General features: G+C 38.8%; 1 protein-coding gene across 1 annotated transcript; it reads right to left on the bottom strand.

The window, feature by feature from the left end:
* Positions 1 to 2,842: 2,842 nt before the first annotated feature.
* On the bottom strand, positions 2,843 to 11,694 carry DIO2 (iodothyronine deiodinase 2). Its single transcript, XM_028094419.2, is given in 3 exon segments — positions 2,843 to 2,865; positions 2,868 to 3,438; positions 11,473 to 11,694. Coding segments are annotated over 3 exon segments (816 nt in total).
* Positions 11,695 to 14,313: the final 2,619 nt, after the last annotated feature.

The following is a 14,313-nucleotide window of genomic DNA, read 5'->3' as shown; positions in this document are numbered from 1 at the left end:
TGTTTGAACAATTGTTCAAATGAACATACTTTACAAAGACAAGATAGGTGGGGTGGGTATTGACGATCTAATAATTTATCTGAGCATACCAGCTAAGCATTGATTCTCTTCTACTTCAAATAATGAGTTCTTGTTATATTCATAAAAGATACATCATAGGAAATCATAAAAAATCATGCTGAGATAAATAGGTTACATAATTACAGGCTTATCATAACTCTGGTAACACCAAGCCATTCTACATACTGTAGGATTCCTGAGCTTTGTCAATTCACTTTCTTCATTGGCCCCTAACTGCCTTTCTTCCAGAAAGTCTTCTATGTTCTATTGAACATATCTTTTTCCCTGATATTCAGCCTATGCCTTTGTATATTTACTTCCACTGCTTCATTTTTCCATTGGAATATCCTCATGGAGAGGAATTGCACACACACGACCTTCTCTTTTCCTTAAACATATATCACGACTGGGTGCTTTTTCCATCATCCTTTTTCCCAGACAACTAGCACTGCCTTAGCCAAATCTCATCCCCCCACCAGCTTCTCTAACATCCTGTTCCATTATTGTACATGTAGAACAAAGGGGAAGTTTAAGGACAACAGGGTGAGTGTGCTGCAACCAAGTTTTCATTTTACTTTTCTAGGGTACCACATAATCTTGACACCTTTTTAAAGATAAAATTCAATGGGGCCCACTGAGTAGTCTGGAGTATAGGGTTTAATGACTGGGAACTCTGAAATAATCTGTTTTCCGTGGGAATTTCCAGAAATTTGTTAGATGATGCCACATTTTCAAAATTTGCTTTGTTTCTTTGCAGGTGTATTTTATAAAATTTAAGACACTGGAAAGCTTAAATGTTGCTGTAAAAAAAATCAGTTAAAATAGTACATTAATATCTAAACAGTAAACTAGTGATATGACTGATACATTGTTCCAGTTCTGTTTTGTTTTTTTAATATATTTTTTGTTCTTACACACTCAGTTTCCACCTTTTTCTTATTTCAGGCAACTAGTTCCAGAAGATATTTTCAACTTGAGATTTCTTTTTCTATGACTTTTATTTTATGATTCAATCATTAATGGAATGGTCATAAGAACCTTTGATTGTACATATCAATACAACCATGTACTGTGATCTGACAGCATCCTCAAATTTACAATAAAAAATTTATAACACAAAATTAATTGGTCTATTCTTTGGGGATTATGATATTTAGATATTATATTCTAGGTAAAACTATAGTATCATTAAAGAGAAATGTGTGTGTGTGTGTGTATGTATGTGTGTATATATATATATATATATATATATATATATATATATATATATAGCATTATAATGATGAAAGAGGCCTTAGATTACTAGACCTCAGCTAACTGGAACAAAGGAAGACCCAGTCCAAATTTAAATGTAAATGGGAATTCCATTTCACCAAATTCCATGCCACTGAGGGTTGCCTTATATCAAAGCCTCCAAAATTATTAATGAGAATTGTCTCAAACTTTCTATTCCTCTATTTTGTAACTGAAGAAATCTTGCTTATTTGCACCTCTTATTCATTATAGTTCACCTACTTTGGGAGGAGAACAGTGCTATAGCTGAATGGCCAGGGCACCTACCTCCCACAGCAGCTGAGAATATATTTATATATATTATAAAGACTATATTATGAAGAATGTACTCTCCAGCTCAGCCACTGTTATGGAGACTAAGACCAAGAATGAGTGGGGCCACATCATAATTGTAGGAATGGAGAGGGACAGACCAGCATCACTGGACCTACTGGTTTTACATTTAATCAGTATCATGGGGTATAATTCACCCACTGAAAATATACATACCACAGACCTGTTTAAAAAAGTAATTATTTCTGCCAAAGAATCCTCATAATTACAAATAATGAAGTGTGGGGTTCTTTTTTTCCCCTTTCTATCCCCCTTTCTCCCTCAATTGAGGGGTATATGATAAATACATTGATTTCATATGTATATTCTCAATGCTAATTTCAGTTGAGCTGTTTCTTTTTCTGGCCCATATATGTTTTATGTTTCCATGTTTCTGTGACTAACAAGTTAGTCCCACTCTCTATTGCTTCAAGGGGAAACTCTGTGAAGCCTCCTCATCTTTCTGCCTCCTGTCCCTAGCTTGTCAATTTGATTTTCTTCTAGGGCTTTCCCCACTTGCCTAGAGAGGAACCCTAAGATTTCAGATAATCATCCTCATCCTCCAGGTAGGGATCATTCTTGATATCTGCAAATATACCTGTGAGTTCTGGGATGTTTAGACTGGCATAGAGCACCACAAGGCTAGAAACTAGAACAGCAGAAACTACTCGAACACTGTTAAACACAAGTCTTAACCACAAGGTCTGGGCTCAAGGACTCGTTATAAGTAAATATTGGGGAACTTTCCAGATGGGCTCTATCCATGCTGAATAAAGTGTAGGCAATACCCCTTATACTAATAAGGACAATAGTTCCCCAACATAGTAGTTATTCAGGTAAGTCTTTTCTTCAAGTCCCAAAGCATGCAGCAGCTGCATTACTTCTTTCCCAAGGCAGAATGAACACATGTTGAAACAGGGTTTCTTCCTCTCCATCTTGGGATCTTTTCACTCAGGGCTTTTCACTAGGAAGAGATGTGCTGGGGTACTATTTAGCCAAATGCCATTTGAGTGGTAAAAGGAATATGGAGATGTTAGAGGTTTATGTTCTTCTGACATGTAAATTCCTGTCTTTCAGCAAGACAATGGGACTCAGTTGAAATAGTGGATTCAGTTCTTAGTTTCCTTTCCTTAACATAATTTAAAAAAAAAAAAACAACTCTTTTACAATCATACCTTTAACCAGCTAATCTAGATTTCATCTTTTGCTGAAATTCTTCTCCAGCCAACGCCGGACTTCTTGAAGGTTGTAGCAGAAGGGGCCCTTTCCTCCCAGATAAGCAATTTTCTGTCTCTGCACAATACACACACGTTCAAAGGCTACCCCATAAGCTACATTGGCATTATTGTCCATGCGGTCAGCCACAACTCGGCACTGGGGCGGCAAGGAGAAACGCTCCAGAAGCTGGTGGGCTGCTGCACATCGGTCTTCCTGGTTCCTGTGCTTCTTCACTTCAAAAGACAAAGAAGAATCACCAGGCACTGCCCAACCATCTGAAGGATGAGCCTCATCAATGTAGACCAACAGGAAGTCAGCCACTGATGAGAACTCTTCCACCAGTTTGCTGAAGGCTGGCAGCTGGCTAGTAAAAGGAGGTCAAGTGGCTGAGCCAAAGTTGACCACCAGTGGGCGCTCAGGGCTGGCAAAGTCAAGAAGGTGGCATTCGGCTCCATCAACCATCTTCACCTGGGCACCATTTCTACTGTTGTCACCTCCTTCAGAATTGGAGACATGTACCACACTGGAATTGGGGGCATCTTCACCCAATTTCACCTGGTGGTGAAAAAAAAAGGGGCAGAGAATACCATATGAAATGCGTTGTTACTCCATTTCACTCTATACAGAAACAACTGGCTCTAATCAAATGTGGTATTCCTTCATAGGATGTAATAAACCTATATTGATTTAAGTAAAGAGGCATCATGGCAGGTAATGTAAAAAAAAGGCCCTAAAAAGAGTAGAAGTCTTTTTCATTCTGTAGAGTCACTGAGGCTAATTGTTTTCAGCATCGAAGGCATCTCAGTTAACTCTCTTCATCATTACGTTGAGGCTGGTATTCTTTACTACCCTTACTTTGCTGTCAATGGTTAACACACATTGTATAACAAATGATTAATTGGCTTCATTTTAAAAGTTAAAAGTGAATGGTCTAGTTTAAGAGAAATTATCAGAGTTGTGGGAGTTAGGTACCTCCTTCTGAATTCCCACTAATGAATTCCAAAATACTTGGGAAAGACCTTTATGTTCTTCCATGATGCTAATTCATTTAATCTCAACCAATGGACAATGATCCCAATGAAGTGTATTTCTGTCCAAAACTAGAAAACCTGGGCTCTGCCATTTACTGGAAGGGCTACTTCCACTTCACCTCTTCAGTGCCTCAGGTTTTCCATCTGTAGAATGGTGATAATAGTGCCTTCCTTGGACAGTTATAGGGTGATAACATAAGAAAACGAGCTCTTGTACACTACAAATCATTGTGTGGGTATAGGTTCCAACATTAAATGTCACCCAAACATGTGAAACAGCATATCATCTTTCTGGGAAATTCTATTTTTAAAAAAAAGATTATCCTTAGAAGTGATTTGAGCTCTTCTCTATATGATGTCCTTCCTGGAGGTTTCTCAAGCTGCTACTTACTTTCAGGTTCCTACAACTGGAACCTCACCATTTCCATAAAACAAATGAAATAACAAAAACATACAATTATTCCAGAATTCTTTTAATTCCTCATTTTTCATGTGTTTTTGGTTTGGTTTGTTTTCTTGTTTTTATCTAGGAAATCACAAACCATTTACTAGTCTATCATACATTCTATTAAGGAGCTCCTCTGAACTAAAAAATATTCAGGCAGGTATAGAAGAAGGTATGCAAGAAAATTGTTCCACATTCCCCTTTGCAAGTGGCTTAAATAGCTGAACACAGACTAAAGGAAAGTTTGCTGGCCTTTGGATCTGTAAATTGATAATAAAAAGCTGGCAACATAAAAGAACCAATTACCTCAGTTTGAATTAACACAATCAGATCTTCCCCTAGAATGGTTTAATCAAAGCCAATAACATTAGGGACAACTTACGACAGCCCAATTGATTTTTATACACTATACTTAATATTACAAAACACTTCCAACTGGATCGACTTATTCCCTTCATATAAATACAGCCACACATAACACTGCTAGTAATTGAAGTCACTTAGAAGTAAATTGTTAAAAACTCAACAATCCAAACTGATGTAAAATACTCAAGGTCTTTTATTCAGAAGCTTCTATCTAATGTGAATACATAACTCATTTTAACTGTAGAGAAAGAAGTAAAGAAGTTCTTTCTCCCTTCTGAAAAATCCTAGCAATGCAGATTTGAAATGATACAATTAGTTTTCCTAAAAAATCTTAGAATAACAACCTTGTTTCTTAGAAAAGGAAGCTGTTGGTATGATTTAAATAAGTATGCTTGTTTTCAGTTACTATCAGGGAGAAAGTTACTTTATTTATGTTAATTTTCTTGGTTAATTTGCAAGTTACACTAGATGGAGAAATCTAATAAGCCACTTTCAGTTGGGTTATTTTATATGAGGTAAAATAATACCTCATTCATCTCTGAGGTATTAAAATATACTTACAATTTAAAGATACACATTTTAAAGGTATTATAAACTTTTTAATCTATGGGTACTTCTTGTACTTCTTTGTAGATCTAGGTGGTGGGTAGCATTACCATTACCTTCTTGTTAGATTTTTCCCACTTAAAATACAGGTAATAATTATAGGAGGGCTGCTTTCAATGATATTATGTTGTGTTCCTCAATACACTGTGATATAAAGATCTGAATGCATTCAGACCAGTCTAAATCCATGAACTGTCATAGTGACTTCTTGTTAAGTGAGCAACCCATACACAGGAGAAAAATCATCTCTGGACTGTAGACTTATAGGTTCTTGGTAGGTGAAAACAACCATCTGCTTGTTGGAGTCATTTTAAAGACCTCTGATGCCCCTGACTCTCACCCAGGCAGAGCTGCTGATCCTTGCATTATTCTTGATTATTCAACTGAACAATCTAATCTGATGCTTCAGTCACAGGTGACTCTCTTATTACCTGTAGTTAATTTTCTTGGAAAGTTAAAGCACCTCCTCCTTCTTCTTAGTGACACATAGCTCAGCCACATAATTCTTTTCAAAATACAGACTAGTCCACGTCAGAAAATTTCAAACAAGTATAATACATTTACTCTAAAATTAAAAATTAGAAGAGTTACCAAATACATGCTTGTGTGTGTGTGTGTGTGTGTGTGTGTGTGTAGTGCCAGCAGCAGGGTTGGCATTTTGTTAAGCTGGGGATTTTGTTGAATGAATTACTGAGTGAATAATAGCGGTTATAATCCTAGGAGTAGGGGCCAATGAAGAATTTTACACTTAATAATAATCTTGACTTGCAAAGAACATAACTGTGTTTGGGTGATGGATATGCTACTGAGTCAGATAATTTGGAAATGTGAATCCTGGAGCCCTATTGTAGAGTTCTGTCATAATCAACACCAGATATGTTCTTGATTATCTCGGCTGGTCTGTGTATGAAATGATAGTAGCCAATCCTCTTTATTTTGCTGAGCAGCCATGGGACCCTATCGCAGATTGGAAGGTCATAAGGGGACATCCTGTTCATGAGGGTGACTAGGTTAGAGAAAACGTGTAAGACCAATGATAATAATAAACCTATAAGAAAAAAAAACACCCATTATCTGTGAGTCCCAACGTGAGTAGACCAGTAGTCTGCTTTTGTAAACCTCATCAACTAATTGTAAAAGTTTGTCCATTTTGCTAAAACCTGCTGATGATAATTTAGCAATGATAAAGAAAAAATAAACTTCAGAAATTTAAAAAATGAAAGTTCCCTTTAACCTAAAAAATAAATCTTTTAAAAGGACATTATTGTCTTTTCTCAATTGCAATTTGAGAACAATGTCATTTCTCATTTGATCTCTGTGACAATTAAATTCCTATTATGACCAGAATTTCAAATGAAGAGTTTCTTGGTTTGCTCAGTTATACTCCCTGCTGAGACAGAATGGGAGAATCACCATTGTCTTCAATGATGGAAGATTCTTTGCTTTCCCCAGGAGCAAAGCATTCCTTGACAAAGAGCCAGGATGATGAAGAAAATAAAGTTCATCCCATAATAACATTTAGGCTGCAGGAAAGAAGCTCAACAAAAACAAGTTATCCCCTGGTACTCCCAAACTTTGTTTAATTTCCCACAGTGGCACAGAAAGTCTCCTGGCCACAAGTTACCTATCATCTTAATTTCTCCTTCTTAGAGGGTTTGTGTTTGGTTTTTGTCCTTAATGAGACATATTTGCCAAAGAGGCATTCAAAAGGCATTTTTTACTCTTGCGGAAGAGTAATTAGGTCGGTACCTCTTTCCCTGCCAGCATTAGCTGCTCTAAAGAGAACCCTGCCCAGTATTTAATGCCCAAACACAAGAAGCATCATTTCCACTAATTGGTCTTGAAGTTCCGATGTTCCCAAAGGGTCCCTTTATTTTGCAAGGATCAGAAAGGACATACGTAAAATGTAATATCGTCATCACTGACTTTATCGCTCTCATCTGCGCTCTTACAGTTGTCCTTTCTTATGTTTGTGTAATCAACATCAACACAACACCAACAAGGGAGGTGAATAAAGGGTTGCATTTTTACAATACAGGGCATCTCTGGGCAGAGCACAAATGTTGTGATAGCCATATTTATAAATATGAACAAGAGTGTAAATATACGGCATATAAATTGACTCCCTTGATGATGGTATTCCTTTTACTGACAGTGTTCAGTGCATGGGGAAAAGGATAATACTTCTTTAGCATGTGGACTGTGAAATGCAGGGCAAGGGAAAAAAAGAACCATTCATCAGGCAGAAGCTGGAAATAGAGCATATACTACTAACCTTGTTTTTTTTCCCCCTTTTCCACAGCCCAAGAAAGGCTTCTGGACAAAATATCACCTCATCTCATGGTAGGAAGTAAAGCAAATGATAAAAATGGTGGTGGGTATGTGGTAGAACAATATTTACACATCCTTCTTGCTACCCGAAGCCCTGGAATGGCTTTATTAACCATCAAGAATTTTCAAATTCTTTGACATAATGACCAGACTACATCAGCGGGCCTTACAAACATGGCCAAACAATTATTAAGCAGCAATTTACCCATTTACATTCAAATTGGCCAAATAAACCAGAGTTGAAGAATGAGCTACCTACTCTTTCCTTTTGGTCATTCTCTTTTTGATTTGTACCTTGAAAACCTTGATTTGTACCTGCGCTCTAGCACTTCCTAGTGGTTTATCCAAGTGATGGACAAGCTCTGGCTGTGGCCTCCTTTGTGTTCTTTTGGGACAATTTCTCTCTTAAAAGGGCTATTTTCCATTGTAGAAACTAGTGTCAAAAGGTTTGAGGTGAATGAAGAGGAGAAGGATGTTAGAAACCCTTTCAAAACCAAAATTATATGTTCAAATGAATATGTTTTCTGTGCTACTGCAGTATTTACCACGCAGAAGCTAAACTGCTTGTCAGCATCTATACTGCGTGTTTACTTTTACACTTCATTTAGGTAGGAGCCAGGCTCCCAGACAGGGTAGTTTGCTTATTGGTTGCATTTTTGAGTCTTGGAACACCAGCACAAGGATGCAGTGTTAGACGCGATGACACAGATTAGGAAAACTTAAAGAACACACATCTGGTGTTCACCTCTGTCACAAGTTTCCGTAGACATTCTTTTTCATCAATACCTTGCACGGAACTCCCTCTAACCAAGCGCAAGTTATCTTTAAATGTTTCCCTCTGAAGTTAATTTTAACTCCCAGTCAATATTTTAACGAAGAAGAGTTGTTTTATTTTGTTCTGTTGATTTCCTTGTGGCCTCCTGTTGGAGCCAAATACAGGGATAGCACTTTGCCAGCAATATCTTCCCAAATATCTGACCTTCAACAAAGGGAATTAGAAAGGACGTGCCTAATGTATTACAGGTGCGCAAACCCCTTAGCCGGGAAAACCCTGCTTCTGCAGGTGGCAGCCTCAAAGTAACGCAAGTCAGGATTGTGAAATACAGTGGTGCTGTCTCACACAGAACCTCATCCAGTGTGGCCCCAGATTGGCTACACCCAAAGACAGTGTCGCAGATGACAACAGCAGTCGGGGAAGTGATTCAACCTGTTTCAGAGATTCACCGTGACCCTTAAATGCCACCACAGCCACCACCACCTTGCCATACTTGGGAGACAGAAGGAGACCTAAAATCAAGGCAAGCTGTGTTCACAACGTTTCTATTCATTAGACACACAGTCCAGTCTTGTCTCTGGATATATGGGTCCTTGAGTTGCTTCTTCTCATGGTATCTATTATATAAATCATAAAAAGCAAACATAATAACATCAGTTGTGAACTTGGTCACTAATCAAATCAACAGACACAATATAGGAGAAGAATCATAAACCATATGCAAAAAAAGAAAAAAGAAAAAAAATCACTTGTCCTTGTCAATTTCTTGGACTACAAAACATAAAATATTGCAACACACTATATATTAGTGAAAAAAAAATAATAAAGTTTATTGAAGAGGCATTTGTGGGTTTTTTTGCCTTTTTATTCCAATAAGCTGCTTAAGAGGAGAAACACTCCTTTTGTGGGTAACAGCAGAGCCCCCATATTTTATGTGAGATATTTATACAAGGATATATGCATATAAATAAAATTCTCCCAACTGGTGACTTTCCTTTTATAGGCAAAAAGTCAATTATCTTTCAAAGAAGTAAGAGTTTAATATGCTGAGTTCAAGCCACTGGCATTGGCATGTTATCTTCCTAATACCTACAAAATCCAGATGTGGATGAGGGAACTTGCTAATAATGTGCCTGACATACATGAGTGTGCATTCTCCACCCTCTTCCGAAGTCTTTACTCCCAAATCAAAACATAAAATTTTCACACTCAATGATACATTTGTGGGAATGAAATGGTCATCTCGATATCTCTCTCCCTCAACTCCCCTTTGCCAAACATACATAACACAAAGGAAATTATATGGTTAGAAGCTTAAGCATTGTTTCCTATTATTATAAAGGAACTTTTACTAACAAGAGCCCTTACTATTCTCTGGCCTTAAGGACAACATATGCAGATGTTCTGCAGGTAACTTTTGATAACAAAGACATGCAATATAGTAAAATGCCCCTAATTCATGATGAATATTTCCTTCTTGAACACTTGTTTAATTTTCAGTGGAACAAGCTTACTCTGGATTCTTTGTGACTAGAAGTTACTTCTGTTCCTCTCCTGGTGCACAGATTTATTTTTCTAGAGTTTATTGATGGGGGATTCATTCCTTCCCCCTTCTCTGATTCTGAGTTTTAATCCTGTTTCTGAGGTGCCACTTGTCTATAATGTACCACTTCTCTGGCTTCCATATGTCTCTCAAACTCCCTTCCCTGGCATCTCAGACAAGGTCCCCCAATACAGTTAGGGAAAACCAAGATTGTCTACTTGGACCACAACTTTTGCCAAATGAGTCCATTCTTCTTAATTAAGCCCAGAGATCTTTAGGACTCATGTGGGCATGGGCAGAGAGGACAATGGACAAAGGACCAGTTCCCCTTTGCCCCTTGAGATTTGAGTTGGGGGTGTCCTACCAAAAGGCTGGGATGACAGTAAGTCTTAGAAACAAAGATCATCAAGTCTGGTCTTGAGAAGCAGCCCTGGGACATGAGTTCTGCAGCTAAGTAAGGTCACTGCTCCAGTGCTCAAGACACGTGTTATAACAGGTTTGAGACTATAACGAACCATAATGGACTTATCTGCTCTTTCTAGGACAACTTGTTTCACTTTTGAGAAAGCAAATGTGATTTCCCCTACAAAGTCTGATTTCTGACAGCTAGTTCTCAGCTCCTTCTTTTTTGCAAATTGGTATCCAGTAACCCGGGACTCGGTGCCTGATAACCACTTCAAAAGGGTTCAAATCAAAGAAGTCATGGGGATGAAAAGTGTAGCATAGGGAATATAGTCAATAATTTTGTAATAACTTTGTATGGTGACAGATGATAACCACACATATCATGGTGAACATTTCTTAATGTATATAATTGTATATAATTGTCAAAACCCCATGTCGTACACCTGTTCATTGTATGTCAACTATCCTTCAATTACAAAAATGTCCATGTAGAGGAGGATGCTGCACACAGGGCTGCCTTCATTAACTCTTACCTCTACCAGAAACGAGGGGGGCTATTATGCCAAATCACACTGGCTGTGACCATTTTGTTACATCTTGCCAACTCTGAGGGTTCTGAGTAGCATTGTCTTTTTTTCCCCTTGCTTTTCAGTACCCACCATTGAACTGTCTTTCCTAATGCACCTCCACCTCTCATCAAGCAAACCCTCAAAATCCCAGTTTGTGACAAGAGCAGGTTAAACGCAGCAGTCTCCCCTCCCCCAACATTTTCTGACTTTTCCCCAAGTTATTTAACCGGCACAAACACCCTCTACTCCAAAATTGCAGCAAGACACGAATGACCCTTATTAGAAAGCCTCCTTACTAAGTCACGCCGAGTCATTATGGCTTAATACCTGTCAGCCCCAAATCTAACCTGTGTGACAGGTGTGGAAGGTGCAGGAAGGAGCTCCCTTGAGCATAACCACCAGGCCCCCAAAGAGAGCTCCATGACCCCAGCCCAGTGCTCCCCACGGCCTGCTGTCCCTAACTTGCCAACCCCTACCCCTGCTGACCACGGGAGAAGCCCCTGTCCGGAGCAGCTCACCTGCTTGTAGGCATCGAGGAGGAAGCTTTTCCAGATGCAGCGCATTCCCTCTGAGGTCAGCATGCGCCTCCACTCCCCGCGAGTGGACTTGGAGCGGCTCAGCAGCAGCACCACGTGCTTGAGGAGAATGACCGAGTCATAGAGTGCCAGGAAGAGGCAGTTGGAGAAAAAAACTGGCAGAATTTGCAGTGTGATCAGCAAGTCTACGCTGAGGATGCCCATCTTCTCTGCCTCCCAGTCAGTTCCCTTGTGCGCTCTGGTTCCCTTTCACCCTCTTATTTAAAAGGGGGGTGGTGATAGAGGGGGTGGGGGAGATAAAGGGGAAGGCCGGGGGTGGGGGGAGAAGGAGAAAAACTAAATTAAAAGGAAGCCCAAGTTGTCTCCTCTTTCAAAGAAGCAGAAATGGTAAGACCAAGTCCAGTCTCTCCAGCCCAGCAGTTGGAGTGTGCCCATCAATTCATTCAATTCGGAGCTGCTGCTTTTTTTTTTTTTTTTCAGGATTTAAGATGTTAAAAAAAAAAAAAAAACCACACACACAAACTGGCGTACCCGTTCCTAATCCAGTTACCCCTCTCAGAGTCGGTTAAAGACAGGCAGTTCTACTTTCATTTCCAAGCACCTATGAGACTGTGGCAGAGATTGCAAAATTTTCTTTAGCTTTTCATTGTCTCTATGTTCAGAAACGTAGCCTGTTTCTTTCTTGAATTGCCAGAGTTTTAAAAAATGTGCTTTAAGGGTAGTTTTTCCCCTTCTTTACTCCGTTTTACACACACTTTCTGTTCTCCTTCTCCCAAGCTGTCTCCCTCTCTCCCTTCCCCAGGAGCGACTGACTCCTCTTTTCCTCACTCCCTCTGGCTTTTCCTTCGTGCTATCTGTCTGTGGTGCAAAGTGCCTCTCTCTCTGCAGCCCAGTGAGTCTCCCTGAAGCCTTTTATACATTCCCTGGCTAATTGCTGCAATAGAGAAATGAAAGCCTAATCTTGGTAAAGATCTTGACGTCACTGAGAAAGAGGGCTTTACTTTGGCCAGAACTGCAGTGAATAGAAAAGCAAAACTCGACAACTTTTTTTTTTTTTTTTAGAAGGAGGGGGGGTAGAGGGACAGTGGAATTTTGCTTTGTGATTTAAAGAGAGGGAGAGAGAAAAAAAATTAATACTTTTGACGGTTTTCAGGAAATGCTTCTAGACTTTGGGAAAAGTAATTTAATTTAACGTGTAAATTGATAGGAAACTCTCTCTCCTCTGATGATGATTATTGTTATTGTTCATTTATGAGGGGTTTTTGGAAAGAAAGCATTCTGGAAGGCAGGTAGAAAAGAGAAAGAGTACTCAGGGATGGTCTGTTCTATTTTTTAGAAGATGTGGATGCTTACATCTGGTCTTTATACCTTTATACTGTGACAGTTTCTCGTCAGATTTGTGACCTAGGTTCTTTAAATATTTTTGAGTCATGATCTTATTTAAGAAAATGCAAAGTGAGTTGTGAGGTGGAAAACTTTTAAACTCTTTGAGTACCATCAGAGCATTTCTCTAAAGCTTTTTGCAGAAAATTAATACAAGTTTTCTTTTCAGTGTTACTGAAATTTCCAATGCAAAAAAGAAAAGAAAAAGAAAAAGAAAATCTTCCAGACAACCATGAAAGCAGCTAGGTGACCAGACCTTCTTTTAGTTCCATTTTGCCTACATGCAGATTAAATTAAAACTTTCTATCAAGTGGCATTAAGATGCCATAATACTGAGAAATAAATTTCTTTATAAGTGAGCTCTTTAAATTCTGTACTTCCCCTGCTTCTGTTAACATAACCCTTAAGAGACCTGAAGCTTTAGGGAATCTTCCTTTTGCCTTGAAAAAAAAATTTAATTAAATTTGTAGGTGTTTAGGAGCAGACTTTGAATTGGTTCAAGAGCCACACTGAACATTGCTCAATGGCTCGCCTCTGCCATTAGTTTCCAGGACCGATGTCTAGGCAGACAATGCTTTGGCAGAATGCCATGACCCCCACCTCATTCTAGTTTTCCTTCCTCACTTACCTAACCGATCACCTCTAGGAATTATGTTTTCTTGGAAGAAGGAGTAGTAAGTACAGACACTGGGGTGGGGTTACAGAATTTAAATTGAAAATTAATTAGCCAACTTTTCTATGTACACAGTGCTCTCATTAAGCATGAGCTAAGCAGGAGATGCAAACCTGTGGTCAGTACATTTCTGTGTTTTGTCCCTGTGGCTAAACCTGCAAGATTACAGAAATAATTTAAAAGCCTAGAGCAGGGGTCATTAATTGGTAGGCCAATGGGCCAAATTCTGCATATATATATATATATGCATTTTATTTGGTTGGCCCATTGCTTTTTGCCTTTAAAAAAATAATAATACAGTCAGAATGCTTTTAGTTTTCATGAGACCGGGGATTCCTATCTGCTTTCTCTATTGCTATCTTCCACCAGTTAGAACCATGCCTGGCACGGAGTAAATTCAAGGAGGATGTACTGAATGGACCAATGGGCAGGGCATGCATTGCTCCACACTAGGGGGCACCATTCACATACAATATGATATGACTACGGTGCCCCAGAATTGTACACCTGGCTGGTCTTGGATGTGGCCCTTCCCATTGACACAACCCTGGCCATTCCCTATTATCTTAAAACCCTGATTCTTTCATCTTTCTCATCAGTTTAGCCCATTATGAACCTTGGATTTATATTCCATGGACTAAATTTTGAGAGATTTCAGAGCTTAGAGAAATGAATATAAACCATAAAGAAAAATATTTTTCCTGTGACTAGTATACATTGTTGGCTAAAGAATTTTATTCATATACATGATCTCCATTTACTCTATT

Source organism: Eumetopias jubatus, unplaced genomic scaffold, assembly GCF_037043125.1.
Source record: "Eumetopias jubatus isolate StellerSeaLion01/CBP00866 unplaced genomic scaffold, mEumJub1_p1.0 scaffold_7, whole genome shotgun sequence".
In the NCBI taxonomy this organism is placed as follows: Eukaryota; Metazoa; Chordata; class Mammalia; order Carnivora; family Otariidae; genus Eumetopias; species Eumetopias jubatus.
This window is presented reverse-complemented; position numbering and strand designations above follow the sequence as displayed.